This window comes from Epinephelus moara, chromosome 6, assembly GCF_006386435.1.
Source record: "Epinephelus moara isolate mb chromosome 6, YSFRI_EMoa_1.0, whole genome shotgun sequence".
Lineage (NCBI taxonomy): Eukaryota > Metazoa > Chordata > Actinopteri > Perciformes > Serranidae > Epinephelus > Epinephelus moara.
In genome coordinates, this window is record NC_065511.1 from 28668489 (window position 1) to 28681460 (window position 12972).

Below are 12972 nucleotides of genomic sequence, written 5' to 3' on the forward strand. Positions count from 1 at the left end.
TAAAATTCAGCTTCTACTTATTGAATTTAACAGTTTGTCATCAGACCTTTTAAAGTTGTTGCATTTTCATTTGACACTTGGTGTTGTCTGCTTGGCAGTGTTATAAACAAAGGCGGAAGAAGAACTCTTGTTTTTTTAACTGATTTGTCCAGATGATAATTAGTATGATAAGGAAAAATGCCACATTTGTACTGATGGTTTAAAGTCTCAAAATCTGGTGCAGACATACAAGTATGTAACAATACAACTTTAAAATATCACACTTTTAATAGTAAATCATGATTTCTGAAAAATGAGTGACTAACATTGTGTTCACTGAATGTTTTCCATATTAAATATTTTTTTACACTGCATATAATGCATGCATATCTTTATATTCAACTTGTTACAAGTTCATAGATATCAAAGACTGGATTGAGCTCTTTGTAGTTTTTGAGATACAGCAATTTTCTTAACAGTAGTCCCATGTACCCAAAGACCAAATATAGTACCAGAATTACAGTTTACATCTGCGTCTGTGAAAACATGGATGCCTCACACACATCTTCCCCTCTAACAGCACAGATCTGTACAATCAGTACAGTTTCAAGAGTAGCGTCATCACTTCAGCATCTGTCCAAATACAGCTTCTGCTGTTCCTGAGATATGACGTTGAGTAACGGCCAGAAAAGTGTTTTTGCAGAACGTTATGATGCCATCACTTCTTCACTATATTCTGTTAGACACGGGTGTGAAATTTAGTCACGATTAGAATATGAATTCTTGAGTTATGGGCAAAATCACGCTTTGTGTGGACCACCAACTATTAATTAGTTTATTCTTGAGTGGACGATTGTACCAAATTTTAGAAAACTCCCTCAATGTCTTCTTGAATTATCACGTTCACAAGAATGAGACTGATGCCAGGTCACAGTAACTTTGACTTCTGACCACAAAAATCCAGTCACTTCATCGTTGAGTCCAAATGGACATTTGTGCCAAATTTGAAGAAATTCCCTTACGGTATTCTTGAGATTTTGCGAATGGGACAGACAGGTGGACAAATCGAAAACATAATGCCTTCAGCCACGGCTAATGCCTGCACGGTGGCATAAAAACTCACTTTTCAGCCAAACGGTTTGACTGACTTTAAACATTTCTTCAGATCTGTGTTTAGGCACAAATGGTTTTCTTGTAAACAATCAAAAATTATGTTTACATTCAGTTTTCCACTCTAAAACACATGCGTATCTCTGCGACCTAACAAACACGCTGAGTGCATTTCCTTCCACACAAAAAATTTGCAGCTCTGGTATTGTCTCCATCATGTTTCCTAGCATACAGTTTACCATGCCTTCAGCATTCTACTGAAGTAAAAGTACGTAAGTATTAGCATCCAAAGTACCGAAGTAAAAGTACTCATAATGGGCAATATAAATTACACTGCTGGATTATAACCATGATGCATTATGATTGAATATCACTTTAATGTTGATGGTAAAGATGGAGCTAATCTATAAAATCACATCATAATTTATTAGTTGATTATATTTTGTGATAATTATCTGAATCTAAAAAGTGACTAGAGTTGCCAAATAAATGGAGAGGAGTAGAAGTGCATGCATTAGGCAGCATACAGTGACAACAGCATACAAATACTCCAAAATAGTACTGAATTTTACCACCAGTGGTTATAAAGTTAGAAAGTCTGACTTAGTCCAAACTGCCTGAGGAGCCTCTCCACACATCCAAATCGTATTGTTTGAATAATTCTGCCATGACATTCAAAATGTGTGGTAACCTGCCACATTAACAGCCTCACATCAGTGTGTGAGGTTTTTTGTTTCTTTTCAAGAGTCTGTACAGAAAAATGGTCCCAGTCCCTGCACCAGCTGCTAGCTTAAGTCAGACAATAATAGTGTGCATGTCAATTCAGGTGTCTGAGGTTTATTAAATGATATAGAAAATCTTGTTGATCATCCCACGACTGTGTGTCATATTCTGTTTTGAATGTCATATGCAAAATGCAACTTGCACAAATTTGTATGCAAATGTTTTGTATAAGCCTTCATTAAAATAACTAAGGTATTAAAACAACAATATAACAACAATAAGAAGAATAAGAATAACAAAAATAATTTCTAAAATAATCAAAATTTCACTGAATGCTCCTGTTAACATCTCACTCATTTAGTCTCAAACAGCTGACTCATGCCTCCATCTTGTAATCCAACACCCTGACCAGAGGAACCACATTTTCCAGTAAGAGAGCAGAATCATCTGGCTGAGTTTGTCACCTGAGTTTGTCCTGACAACGCCCTGTTATTACGGGTATATGGATGCTTGTGTGGCACGACAAAGTAGAAGCCACATTGGTTTGTTATTAATGCTTTCAGATCACATATGGGACACCTGAAGCATGGGCTTTCCTTCAATGTGTATGTGATTTTGTGTAATATATTATTAATATATTTTTTATCTAGGGTCATCAAAACATCCTTTTTTCATCTTCAGAACATTGCTAAGGTCAGACCTTTTTTTAACCCAGGAAGATGCCGAAACATTCACTCACGCTTTTGTTATCAGCCGCAATTCCCTTTTCACTGGACTACCCAGAAAGTCAATAAGAAAACTACAGCTAGTCCAGGAAAACGGATCACATTACCCCACTGCTGAAGTCACTACACTGGCTACCTGTTTTAGAATTGATTCTGAAGTTCTTTAACTCATTTATAAAGCTTTAAATGACCTTGCCCCCTCCGTACATCAGAGATATATATCATTTTATGTTCCAACCAGATCACTAAAGTCCTCCACTGCTTTGCTTTTATATGTTCCTCATGTGTCCCATTAAAGTACTGGTGAGAGCGCTTTCTGCTTTCACACCCCTTAACTGTGGAATTCACGACCTCTGGATATGAGAATGGCTCTCTCTGTATTTTTAAACGTGAATTAAAGACCTATCTTTTTAATCTGGCTTTTGATGTGGAGTAACATTACAGTCTTGATTTTTAAGTTTCAACCTCTGGTTTTCACCTTTCTTGTATCTCTCTTGTTTATTTCTATTCTATTTTATTTATTTATTCACTCTTCTTTTATTCTATGGCGTTTAAATGGTCTTTTTTGTTAGTTTGTTCTGTTTTGGTTGGTTAACTTTTTTAATACTTTATTGTCTTGTGCCTGTGTCATTCCAGTTTTGCCACGTGAAGCACTTTGGGCTGCATGTTTGTATGAAAGGTGTTATTTGACATAGGGTGATTTTTATCAATTATGATAGATAATGGTTGTGTTGTTTAGCTGCTGGTATGATGTTGCCTAACCAGCTTTAGTCTGCATCTTTGCTCCTTCTGTGCACATTAACACAATGGAAATACATCTTTGGACTTAAGTGCATCATCATTATACTGTTGAATTGAGCTTAATTAAATTACAGGCAATATTATTCTGAGTGAGTTACATTGAAACACATACAGTGCAGTGAAAGAAAGCTCAATAAGGACTTAATTTTGTTAACTGAGAGAACAGTGCCCCCCTTTGGGAAGTGAATAGCATGCCATGCCTACAACTGAGAGGCGCAAAGTAAAGAATAAGAGTTGAAAAGCCAAGAAAATAAAAGCAAATAAAAAAAGAATGGTAAAAGATGTTGTTTTTCTCTCCAAGATCAAAATAAACAGATATTTTAGTGCAGCTGGGTAAGAGCAAAGTACATCTAGTGGAGTTGTAGATCATGGAAACATTTTATAACATATATTATATGCCATATTTCATTAAAAACAAGTGAAAAGAAGAAAATATATACAATAGAGAGATTTACTTTGCGAGCACAGAATCAGTATCATTAACATTTCAATGACGGACAGAATTGAGTCCAAGTTTTTGGGCAGTTAATCATAGATATTATACCACTGACATACGCCATGTAATCGTTGTCTTTGTATTTTGTTTTACCACGACTATACATTTACAACATATAGTTTGCACCCTGACGAAGACCGGTTGATGTTTTTAAAGTGAGCAGCCATGTATTTGAAATAAAGGCTTTTTAATTGAATTCAAACGCATTTGTTCCTGCCTCACGCATGAGTGCCTGAAATTCATCTTTTGTTCCTATATAGTTTGTGATGTTTCGACTAAAACTTGAATGAAGCTTCAGCTTTGCTCTACTGTCGAATGGAGACCTTTTTTATGTGGTTGCTTTAACATGAACAGTTTTAAATAGTTTGCTAGTTTTGCTTCCTCATTCCAACCAAACCACAGGTCTAAAATAATATGAAACAGGTGAGACAACACCAAAAGAACAAAAAGAGATGGATTATGTTGTTGCGTCACAGGACAGCTGCAAGAGCAACCAGAGTCCTCTGTCTCCCTCGTGTGTTTGCTCTGTGTGACTCTCTTATCTGTCTTATTTGTTCAGTTTCAGGAGGCTAAGAGGGGCCTTGGTGTGTCACTAACCGCAGCCGCTTTAAAAACACATCAGTATAATAAGTCAGTTATTCTCTACGTAGAAGGTGACTTCACAAAAAGTGAATCAGTAACACATCCAGGTCAGAGGTCAACTTCAAGTCAAACAATGTCTCATGATGCTGGGAAACACCAAGAGTCAGCAACGGTGTCGACAAAAGGTTTACAAATGTGTCACCATCAGAGATATTATTTATAAAACAAGAGCAGTATGTAAGATTTCCTGGCATCTACAGGTGACCAGCTGAGACTTCTGTGAGTCAAGCATGAACTCCTAGTTAGGATTTATTGAGCATTCATTGTTCAGGAGGTTTTTACAGAGACAGATTATCCATAGAGGTCTCTTTCTCTCCAAGAGACCGCTGCTTCACATTACAAATGAGTTTTTTTAGTGTGACACTGTTCCTGGTCTCATTGCGGAGGAACTACTAACTATGGTGGCGGATGCAAAAATGCGAATGGCACTATCTAGAGGAGCCAGTGCTTGGTTTGTCTGTTCTTGGCTACTGTAGAAACATGATGGTGCAACATGGTGATCTCTGTGGACAAGGACCAGCTCCCTATGTAGATAAAAATGTCTCATTCTAAGGTAACAAAAACAAGACGACACTCAGGTGATTATACACTAAAGAAAACATACTGATTCTATTATATTGCATTTCTGCCAGTAATTTCTCCCTAAATCCAACACGCTGGACCTTTAATAATACAAAATGTTAGCATTTTTTAACAGGATGTGACGGCAGCTGAACGCTCAAACACCATGAAAATGACAACAGTTAAAAACTATGTCACTGTATCTTTCATAAAACTATTTAACACATACAATGGAAAATTCCACTGTAGTAAAAAAATACTGCAGCTCTGTATGTGTGTGTATATTAATTAAATTACACCATAAATTTGTGCTGAACCTTTGTATGCATCAGGTCACATTTGACATTCACTGTCAAATGTAACCAGGTGAAAAACAGGTGACACATTAAATTGATAAACTCTGTTATTGCAGTCCTGTGGTTCACATTAATTTTGGATGCTGCTGTTGCAAACAATGAGAAAGACACATAAATAATACTGTGTAAAAGGAGTACACTGTCAAGTATATGACTAATTATGAAATATTGGTCAAATATATTAGTATTTTGATTGGAACTGTGCCATTATGGGGTTTATATAGGCCACAATTTTGAACTGTTTTCCTAAAAAAACATATATACACACACTTTCATTTCATTTTGTTTCATGACTTAATAAAACAGTTATTTTGTTACTCATATTTACAGGATTTCAGGGTACACAATATTTGATGACGACATGAAGCTGGTCTATTAAAATGGAAAAACCAGTGTGTTTAAACATGATAGCACCCCTCCAGCTTTAGCCTCCTTACACTGGCTCCCAGTATGTTGTAGAATAGATTTTAAGGTTTTACTGATCACTTTTAAGGCTCTTCATGGTCCCTCTCCCAGCTATGTCTCCGACCTGGTAGTACCGTACACACCAGGATGTACTGGAACAGCCTAGAGTCAGTGATTAAGTCCCTTCTTAAAAAATACTTAAAATCAGACAGCCTTCCCTGATTCTACTTAAGTTTTAAGTTCATTTAGACTGTCATTTCCTAAGTTTTTAAATACCATGTGTTTTTATTAGTTCTTTTAAAAGTTTTCATGCCTTGTCTGTTTTAATTATTGACATGTAAAGCACTTTGTAACTCTGTTTTGAGAAGCGGTTTATGAATGAAGATTATATCATTATTATATTGTAAATTAAACATAGTGTTATGGGAGAGAGAAAGGCAAATAAATACATTTCAAAAACAGCAAAAACAATCATTAAAGCTTAAAAAGGTTTAAGCTCTATGGATCAAAAAGCACCAGCAGTCCCACGCTGACGATCACTGTTAACAGTCCACTGAGCTGCAAAGCCTCTGACCCAGAGACAGGAACACCTGTGTAAAGATGTAGATAACATTGGATTTGATATGAAATCTGACACTGATGTCATAGCAGACACAAGAGCAGATACTAAAGAGTTGTCACCTTTAACTTCTACCATCTTGGTGGCCTCAGCAGAGCGTCCAACAGCTGTATTTTCTGCTATGCAGGTGAAGTTTTGGACAATACCCGGTATGGAAGGAGTCCACAGGAGCTTATTTTGATGGACAGCAAAGTAGGTTCCGGTGGGGAAACCGTGCCTGAACTCCCACCTGACTGTACAGTCCACATTCAAGGTACAGCTCGTCAAGCAGGTGAATTTATTCAATCTGCCAGGAAACACTGTGTCACGTCCGCTGATGTTGACGACCCACGGATCAACTACAAAATAACAGAAAGTTTACTCCAGTATGATCAGCATTAAATTCCTTATACTACTCCTCCCTTCATGAATACTTACAGGTGAGCAGATACCCCAGGCTGAAAACTCTCGTCTGCTGAAGCGTCGGCACGGAACTCTCACACAGGTAGAATCCAGCGTCAGAGGGCAGCAGTGAGTCAAAGTGAAGTGTGAGGTTGTTTTGCAGCAGTTGCATATTTTCACGCAGGGTCACCTTCTGTCCGTCTTTGTACCAGACCACCTCGTTCTCCAGGTGTGAGGGGTCACCTGATGGAGCACCATGGCAGACCAGGTCCAGTGGCCGGTCGAGAGATGGGACAGTGTTTCGTGGACTGAGCTGCACAGACACTCGATCTGTAACAGAGGACACCAGATGCAGGGGATTTTAAAATCATTAAGAAGGAAGAAGCATCTAAATCATGTATCACCAATTCTGCATTGTCATGTAGTTGACCTGAACCATCAGTGCTCCTCACACTTAACATGTTTAATGTTGAGATGCTTCTGCCTGTCAGAGAGATGTTGTCTGTAATGATACGAGGATCTGAATGATGTGGGACAGACGCTGTAAGAGCAGTTCCCAACCTTTTTCCTTCAGGGATTCCTTTTCTATCATTGACTAAACTGAATATTTCAAATTGTATTCAGAGCGTAACAATAACTATACAGAGGAACTGATAAACTGTACACTTAACTCCAGGACGTTTGTGTAAAACAAGCACTTTGGATGGATTTTGAGCAGATTATTTCCTTTTCCTGTTCCTAATAGACTTCTTTTTTGGACAAAGTCAGTGTTCTTTTCATCCTGATGTTTCGCCATTGTTAAATTAGCTCTCTGGTTGTTGTAACTGTACTTTTCTGATGCGGATGAGGCTGTTTAGCAGGGTAAAGGCTCTGTGAATATAACTCGTGTCCTGGTCTTCACTGTGCCCTGCCCTGTGGGGTGTGTTTTAGGTTTTATATCTTGAAAAACATTCTAACCTTAAGAAATAACAGATAACAGATTCTTGAGAATATCAAGAAGGCTTTACAACCCCACCATTGCATGTTGGGGACCCCTAGTGGGAGTTGGGAACCAGTGCTGTATATGGTTGAAATTATAGTCCTGTACTGTGTTGTATTTTTGTGTTTTAATTACTGAAGTAGGACCAACTGAAGCTCACTGAGGATTTATTTATTCATCAGACTAGGGATTGACAGAGTAGTTTTCCACATCATTTACATCATCCATAATGCATAAAATAATGGATTCAGTACTGTAATGCTAATTATTAATATCATCAAAAAGGTAATAAACAATATAATAGAAATTATGTAATTATGTAAAATCTATGCAGCATTTAACACTGACATGGAAACTTTTAGGCCTCTGTACTATGTGCCCCTAAGAAGAAACAATGTGAAGTAATCTTGCATTTAATTTTGCATTTATTGCATTTAGCACAAGTGCCTGACATGATGCTTACTCTTTGTCAGTCATAAGCTGTGAGTGCTTTACTTGATATCCAGGGACATGACTAGATATGATGACTGCTCTGTCACCCGTCTGACGATGCTAGTTAAAGATCCCTCACCTCTGGAGTTGTCAGTGAGTATAAGTATCTGACATCTCTTGTTCAAGGCTCACTCTTTGCACTTGGCTTATTCTTGACTGTTTGTTGTGAGTCCATCTGCAGATGCTGAATTAAACTTTACAGAAAGACAAGTTTCTGGGTCGATGTGTTTTGTTTTGTAGAAATTGCCACCACAAAAGTATCAAAATAAAAGTCTTGTTCTGTCAAAAAATGTCTCCTGTGACTGACAATATTTTATAGGATTGTTATAATTGATGAATAAATGCATAAGTAGCATGTCAAGGTGGAGCTGATTTTATGCTCTCTATATACTGTTTGGTATTTTTGTCCAGTTGTTTCCAACCTAGGGGTCGCGTGCCCTAAAAAGGTCCCAAGAAAAATCTGAGTGCTGGTAAAATTATTTTTAAAAAATCTTACCCTGAAAAAGTACAAATATATCCCTCTAAAATGTAGAAGATAAGATGTATAAAGTATAAGTACATAAGTATATATACAGGTTACGTACAAGTAGCCTACCTAAAAACTGTATAATAGAAGTATTCTATGCAGGGTTACTGTCTGTAAACACACTTAGCAGTTAAAGTGAAAGTAAAAGCCAGCCTTAGATTTACCCATTTGGCGTTCCACCTTGCTATATTGGCGTTGTTATGGCACTATGTCTCTTGGATACCTGCTGCTTACTACCTGGCACTTGGTCGCTACCTTTTCATAAAGCCTGACCTCTGTTGGCTGTGAGGGTAACACGCCCATAAACATCCTGAACACAGAAGATAAGAAGAAAACACAGGCCGAGGGCAGAGTCTGTGGAAAAATACACCACCACACACTTCCAGTGACCCCTTCGGTAAATGTACTTATTTCCTTTCCACCAATGCACATCTAATGCAGTAATAAACCTGCTGTACTTACTTTTAATCTCTACAACGGAGCTCATACTGCTGGAGACTCCTGTTTCTGGATTGAGCACGTTACACTGTAACACCACCGTATTTTCCAGTCCATTCGGTGCCCAAATTAACGTGCTCCCGTTGACTGTGCGGCCCTCGAAGGTCCAGGTGTAGGTGCAGTTTGGGCGGCAGGAAGAGGAACAGGTGAAAGTGGTGCTGAAACCAGCTGTCACGTCACCAGTCCAGGAAATCTGCTCCCAGGCCTCCAAACCTGGTGCACCTGAGGGAGAGGAGGAGTCAGTATGGCTTTATCAGACAATGTACGATGTGCATTTATATTCTTATTATTTCTTCTTACTCATATTTTTAATATGAGTTAAAGGTTAACAGTAGTGGAGACCGGGTATGGTTGTAACAATGAGATGGCTGTGACAGCACCACTTTCAGCAAGATGGAATGTCCCTTATGAGTAATATACTGTATCATATGACCACTTCTTTCCTGAGCTTGTGAAATATGTGTGAAGACCATTACATTTTAATTACTACTGTACTGTTGAAACAGAATATTGTAACTTGTTAAGATTAGACAGTTGTCACTTGGGTAAAATGTGAAGTATTTTTTTTGTTCATTTCAAACCACTATGCTGCTACAGCTGGCTTCAGGGGTGGGGGTGGTTGTAACATTTTTTAAGTGTTAGGCTACAACTAAACCCAGTGATAACTAAACATCTTGCTCTTTTTTCAGCATGCCAGGAGAGTCGGTGAGAAAAGTTGAGTGAGCTGGCACATGTCTTCAAGTCTACATGATTTGATTTGATTTGATTTTATTGAGATCCCCATTAGCTGCTACACCTGGAAGCAGCTACTCTTCCTGGGGTCCATTAAAAAAGGACATAAAATAATCAAATGTACATAAAATAAAGCTAAATTACAAATAATATGAAAAGCTGCATGATACCTATAATGACAAAATTCTCACCAACTATATATAAGAATAATTATAAAGAATAAACAATCATTCAAGAGAATAATTGAGATGAGGTAAGGCAGGGAAAGACAGTAAGGTCTGTCCCCACAGAATACTCTGTCATGTGACATTGAGCAGACACTGCAAGAAATTACAAAACCTCAGAGAAAGAGGATCAACACAGCTGCCCTGGGTCATCACAGCAGTCAAAAGGTTGCAGCAAGAGTATGTCCTGACTGATTCACTGAGGCAGCAGACTTGTATTTTGGACCTAATCCACACAAAGCATCCAACAGATACAGGTTAGCAGGTAACAACTTAGTAGGAACTGGTTATTAGTGTCAGTTCGGTTTGGTGCAGTGTCTGCAGTGATGCATCTGCCCATGGTCATGAGCTCTGGGTAGTGACCGAAAGAATGAGATCGCAGATACAAGCTGCCAAAATGAGTTTCCTCTGTGGGGTGGCTGGGCTCAGCCTTAGAGATAGGGTAAGGAGCTTGGAGTAGAGCCGCTGCTCCTTCGCGTTGAAAGGGGTCAATTGAGGTGGACCGGGCATCTGATCAGGATGCCTCCTTGGCACCTCCTGTTAGAGGTCTTCCAGGCACGTCCCACTGGTAGGAGGCCCCGGGGCAGACCCAGAACACACTGGAGGGGGCAGACCCAGAACACACTGGAGGGATTACATATCTTATCTGGCCTGGGAACGCCTTGGGGTCCACCAGGAGGAGCTGGAAAGCGTTGCTGGGGAGAGGGACGTCTGGAGTGCTTTGCTTGGCCTGCTGCCCCTGTGACCCAGCCCCCGATAAGTGGATAAAAATGGATGGATGGATGGATCAGTTTTTTTCTGTATACTTTGTGTAACTGTGTAATTTTAAATTCTTTACTAATGTCGGCACAGCTAACCCCAGCTTGTGTCAAAACTTACCCCAGTGATGGGGCAGGTTGTATCTATGAAACTCCTTGTGTTTGACATCAGTTTTCAAATTCTGTGGTATCGTTAAAGAAGCTGGAAACATTGCTATTTTTAGAAGACAAACAAGGTAACTTAGTGTCAAAATTTAAAAGCTCTTAAACATAAATTCAGCAAGTTATAGATGCTGAGCCAAAAAGTGTTGAATCCATACCCAGTCTCCCCTATAGTGTTAAATCCACTCAAGCACAGATGAAGTCATATTGAACTTCAGAACATACAAATCACAGCACATCAAGGCCAGTCTGAACTTAGAATACACCATTGAATCCTGAGAATTAAATTATTATGTAGAGTAGGATACATGAGGGGCATATTCAGTTAGTAAGCAGAATAAGAAATGCAACATTCAGCACCGACACTCTCTTAAACACATTCTTAAAATAACATTAAACCATCTATCTGTTCGTATATCAGTTTTTTAAAGCTCTCCCTAGAGTTACAGTCTATGTAAAAATCAGCAGTCAGTAAACAAAGTGCTCTTACCTATTAGTGCCACCAGCAAAACACAGTAAAGACTCCTCCTGTAGGGTATCATGGTGTCTCTCATGTCTCACTCTACTGTGGGTTTATACGAGAACTACTGTGCCTCCTTTTTTTAATATACTAACTACTGTTTGAGTCTGAGACATAAAGTTATTACTGTAATTAAACCTATGACTAAAATATCACTCATTTCAGTCACACCCATCATCTTGTTTAACATCAGAATTCACATGATGATGAAATCGATTTCGAAATTTACAGGCAAACAGGAAATCTGTAATTACAGCACAAAGGTTATACTGTGTGGTGTTTTGGTGCGTTTTGAAGCATTATGTGAAGTGAGTTGTAAAGACAGTAATCTGAACGTTGATTACTCTGTGCGCACTTGGAGAGTATTGTAATGTGCACACATGATGCACACAGTGAAACAACAGCGTACTGTCCAGAGATGAAACGATCTGTAGAGAACTTTATGATGACACAGTGACGTTGACCTTTGACCTTGTGGATATACGATGTCATTACTTCATCATGTATCCTATTTGATATTTGTGTGAAATTTTTGTCATAATTACTGTATGAATTCTTAAGTTATGGCAAAAAAAATGTGTTTTGTGAGGTCACACTGACCTTGACTTTTGGCCTTTGACCACCAAAACCTAATCAGTTCATCCTTGAGTCCAAGTGGACATAAAAACTAATGTATCATGAAAGATAAAAATGTAAATAGTTCTGTGTGTGTGTGTGTGTGTGTGTGTGCAAGAGACTTCCTTTTTCTTTTGTTTGTTTCCTGAGGCCTTGGGTTACATGGGTGAAGACTCAAAGCATTTGTACGTAGTTATTTTGTGTTGAAAAATGAATACATTTGTACAAATTCTAATTCTGTTTTTGTTTTTCTTTTGGCTTTATGGTCTTATAACTATTTATAATAGCATGTAAGCATGTGGCATTATAGCCACATGTATATTCAAACACACGCACACACTAGATGACACTGTCTCACAGGAGTTTGTCATTACCTGATGTTCCCTCCTCTTTTTGACATGGCCTAATTATTAACTACAGTCAATGGCCTGAGTGATTTTATTACTACAACAGTTTCTCGGCAGGCCTAGCTATAAATGGGTGTCAATGTAATTATTAAGCAGCTTCACAGTAAAGCATCTATTCAGCTCCTGAGATGGAAACGATATATGATCACAGTCTATCATTGTTTAGCCTCAGGGACATTTGAGTCCTGTTACATGGGAGATATGATTTGAAGCAGAATACAAAATTTTTCTTACAATAAAAGTTCATTATCATATGTGATT

General features: G+C 38.3%; 1 protein-coding gene across 1 annotated transcript; it reads right to left on the reverse strand.

Moving 5' to 3' along the window:
- Positions 1–4432: 4432 nt before the first annotated feature.
- On the reverse strand, positions 4433–11828 carry LOC126391640 (carcinoembryonic antigen-related cell adhesion molecule 20-like). The gene is made up of 5 exons (XM_050046527.1): positions 11660–11828; positions 9258–9515; positions 6835–7128; positions 6480–6755; positions 4433–6388 (listed from the first exon to the last, which is right to left on the reverse strand). The coding sequence occupies exons 1-5, from the start codon at positions 11721–11723 to the stop codon at positions 6297–6299; spliced, it is 984 nt and encodes a 327-aa protein (XP_049902484.1). The 5' UTR covers positions 11724–11828; the 3' UTR covers positions 4433–6296.
- Between the last annotated feature and the right edge of the window lie 1144 nt (positions 11829–12972).

What these genes read in the sequence shown, in the direction of transcription:
- LOC126391640 (XM_050046527.1), bottom strand. Translation starts at nt 11,723, where the DNA reads ATGAGAGACACCATGATACCCTACAGGAGGAGTCTTTACTGTGTTTTG. An exon ending in TTTGCTGGTGGCACTAATAG is followed by an intron (nt 9,516 to 11,659) that starts GTAAGAGCACTT and finishes CCTCTCCCTCAG; the next exon opens with GTGCACCAGGTTTGGAGGCC. An exon ending in CTCCGTTGTAGAGATTAAAA is followed by an intron (nt 7,129 to 9,257) that starts GTAAGTACAGCA and finishes CCTCTGTTACAG; the next exon opens with ATCGAGTGTCTGTGCAGCTC.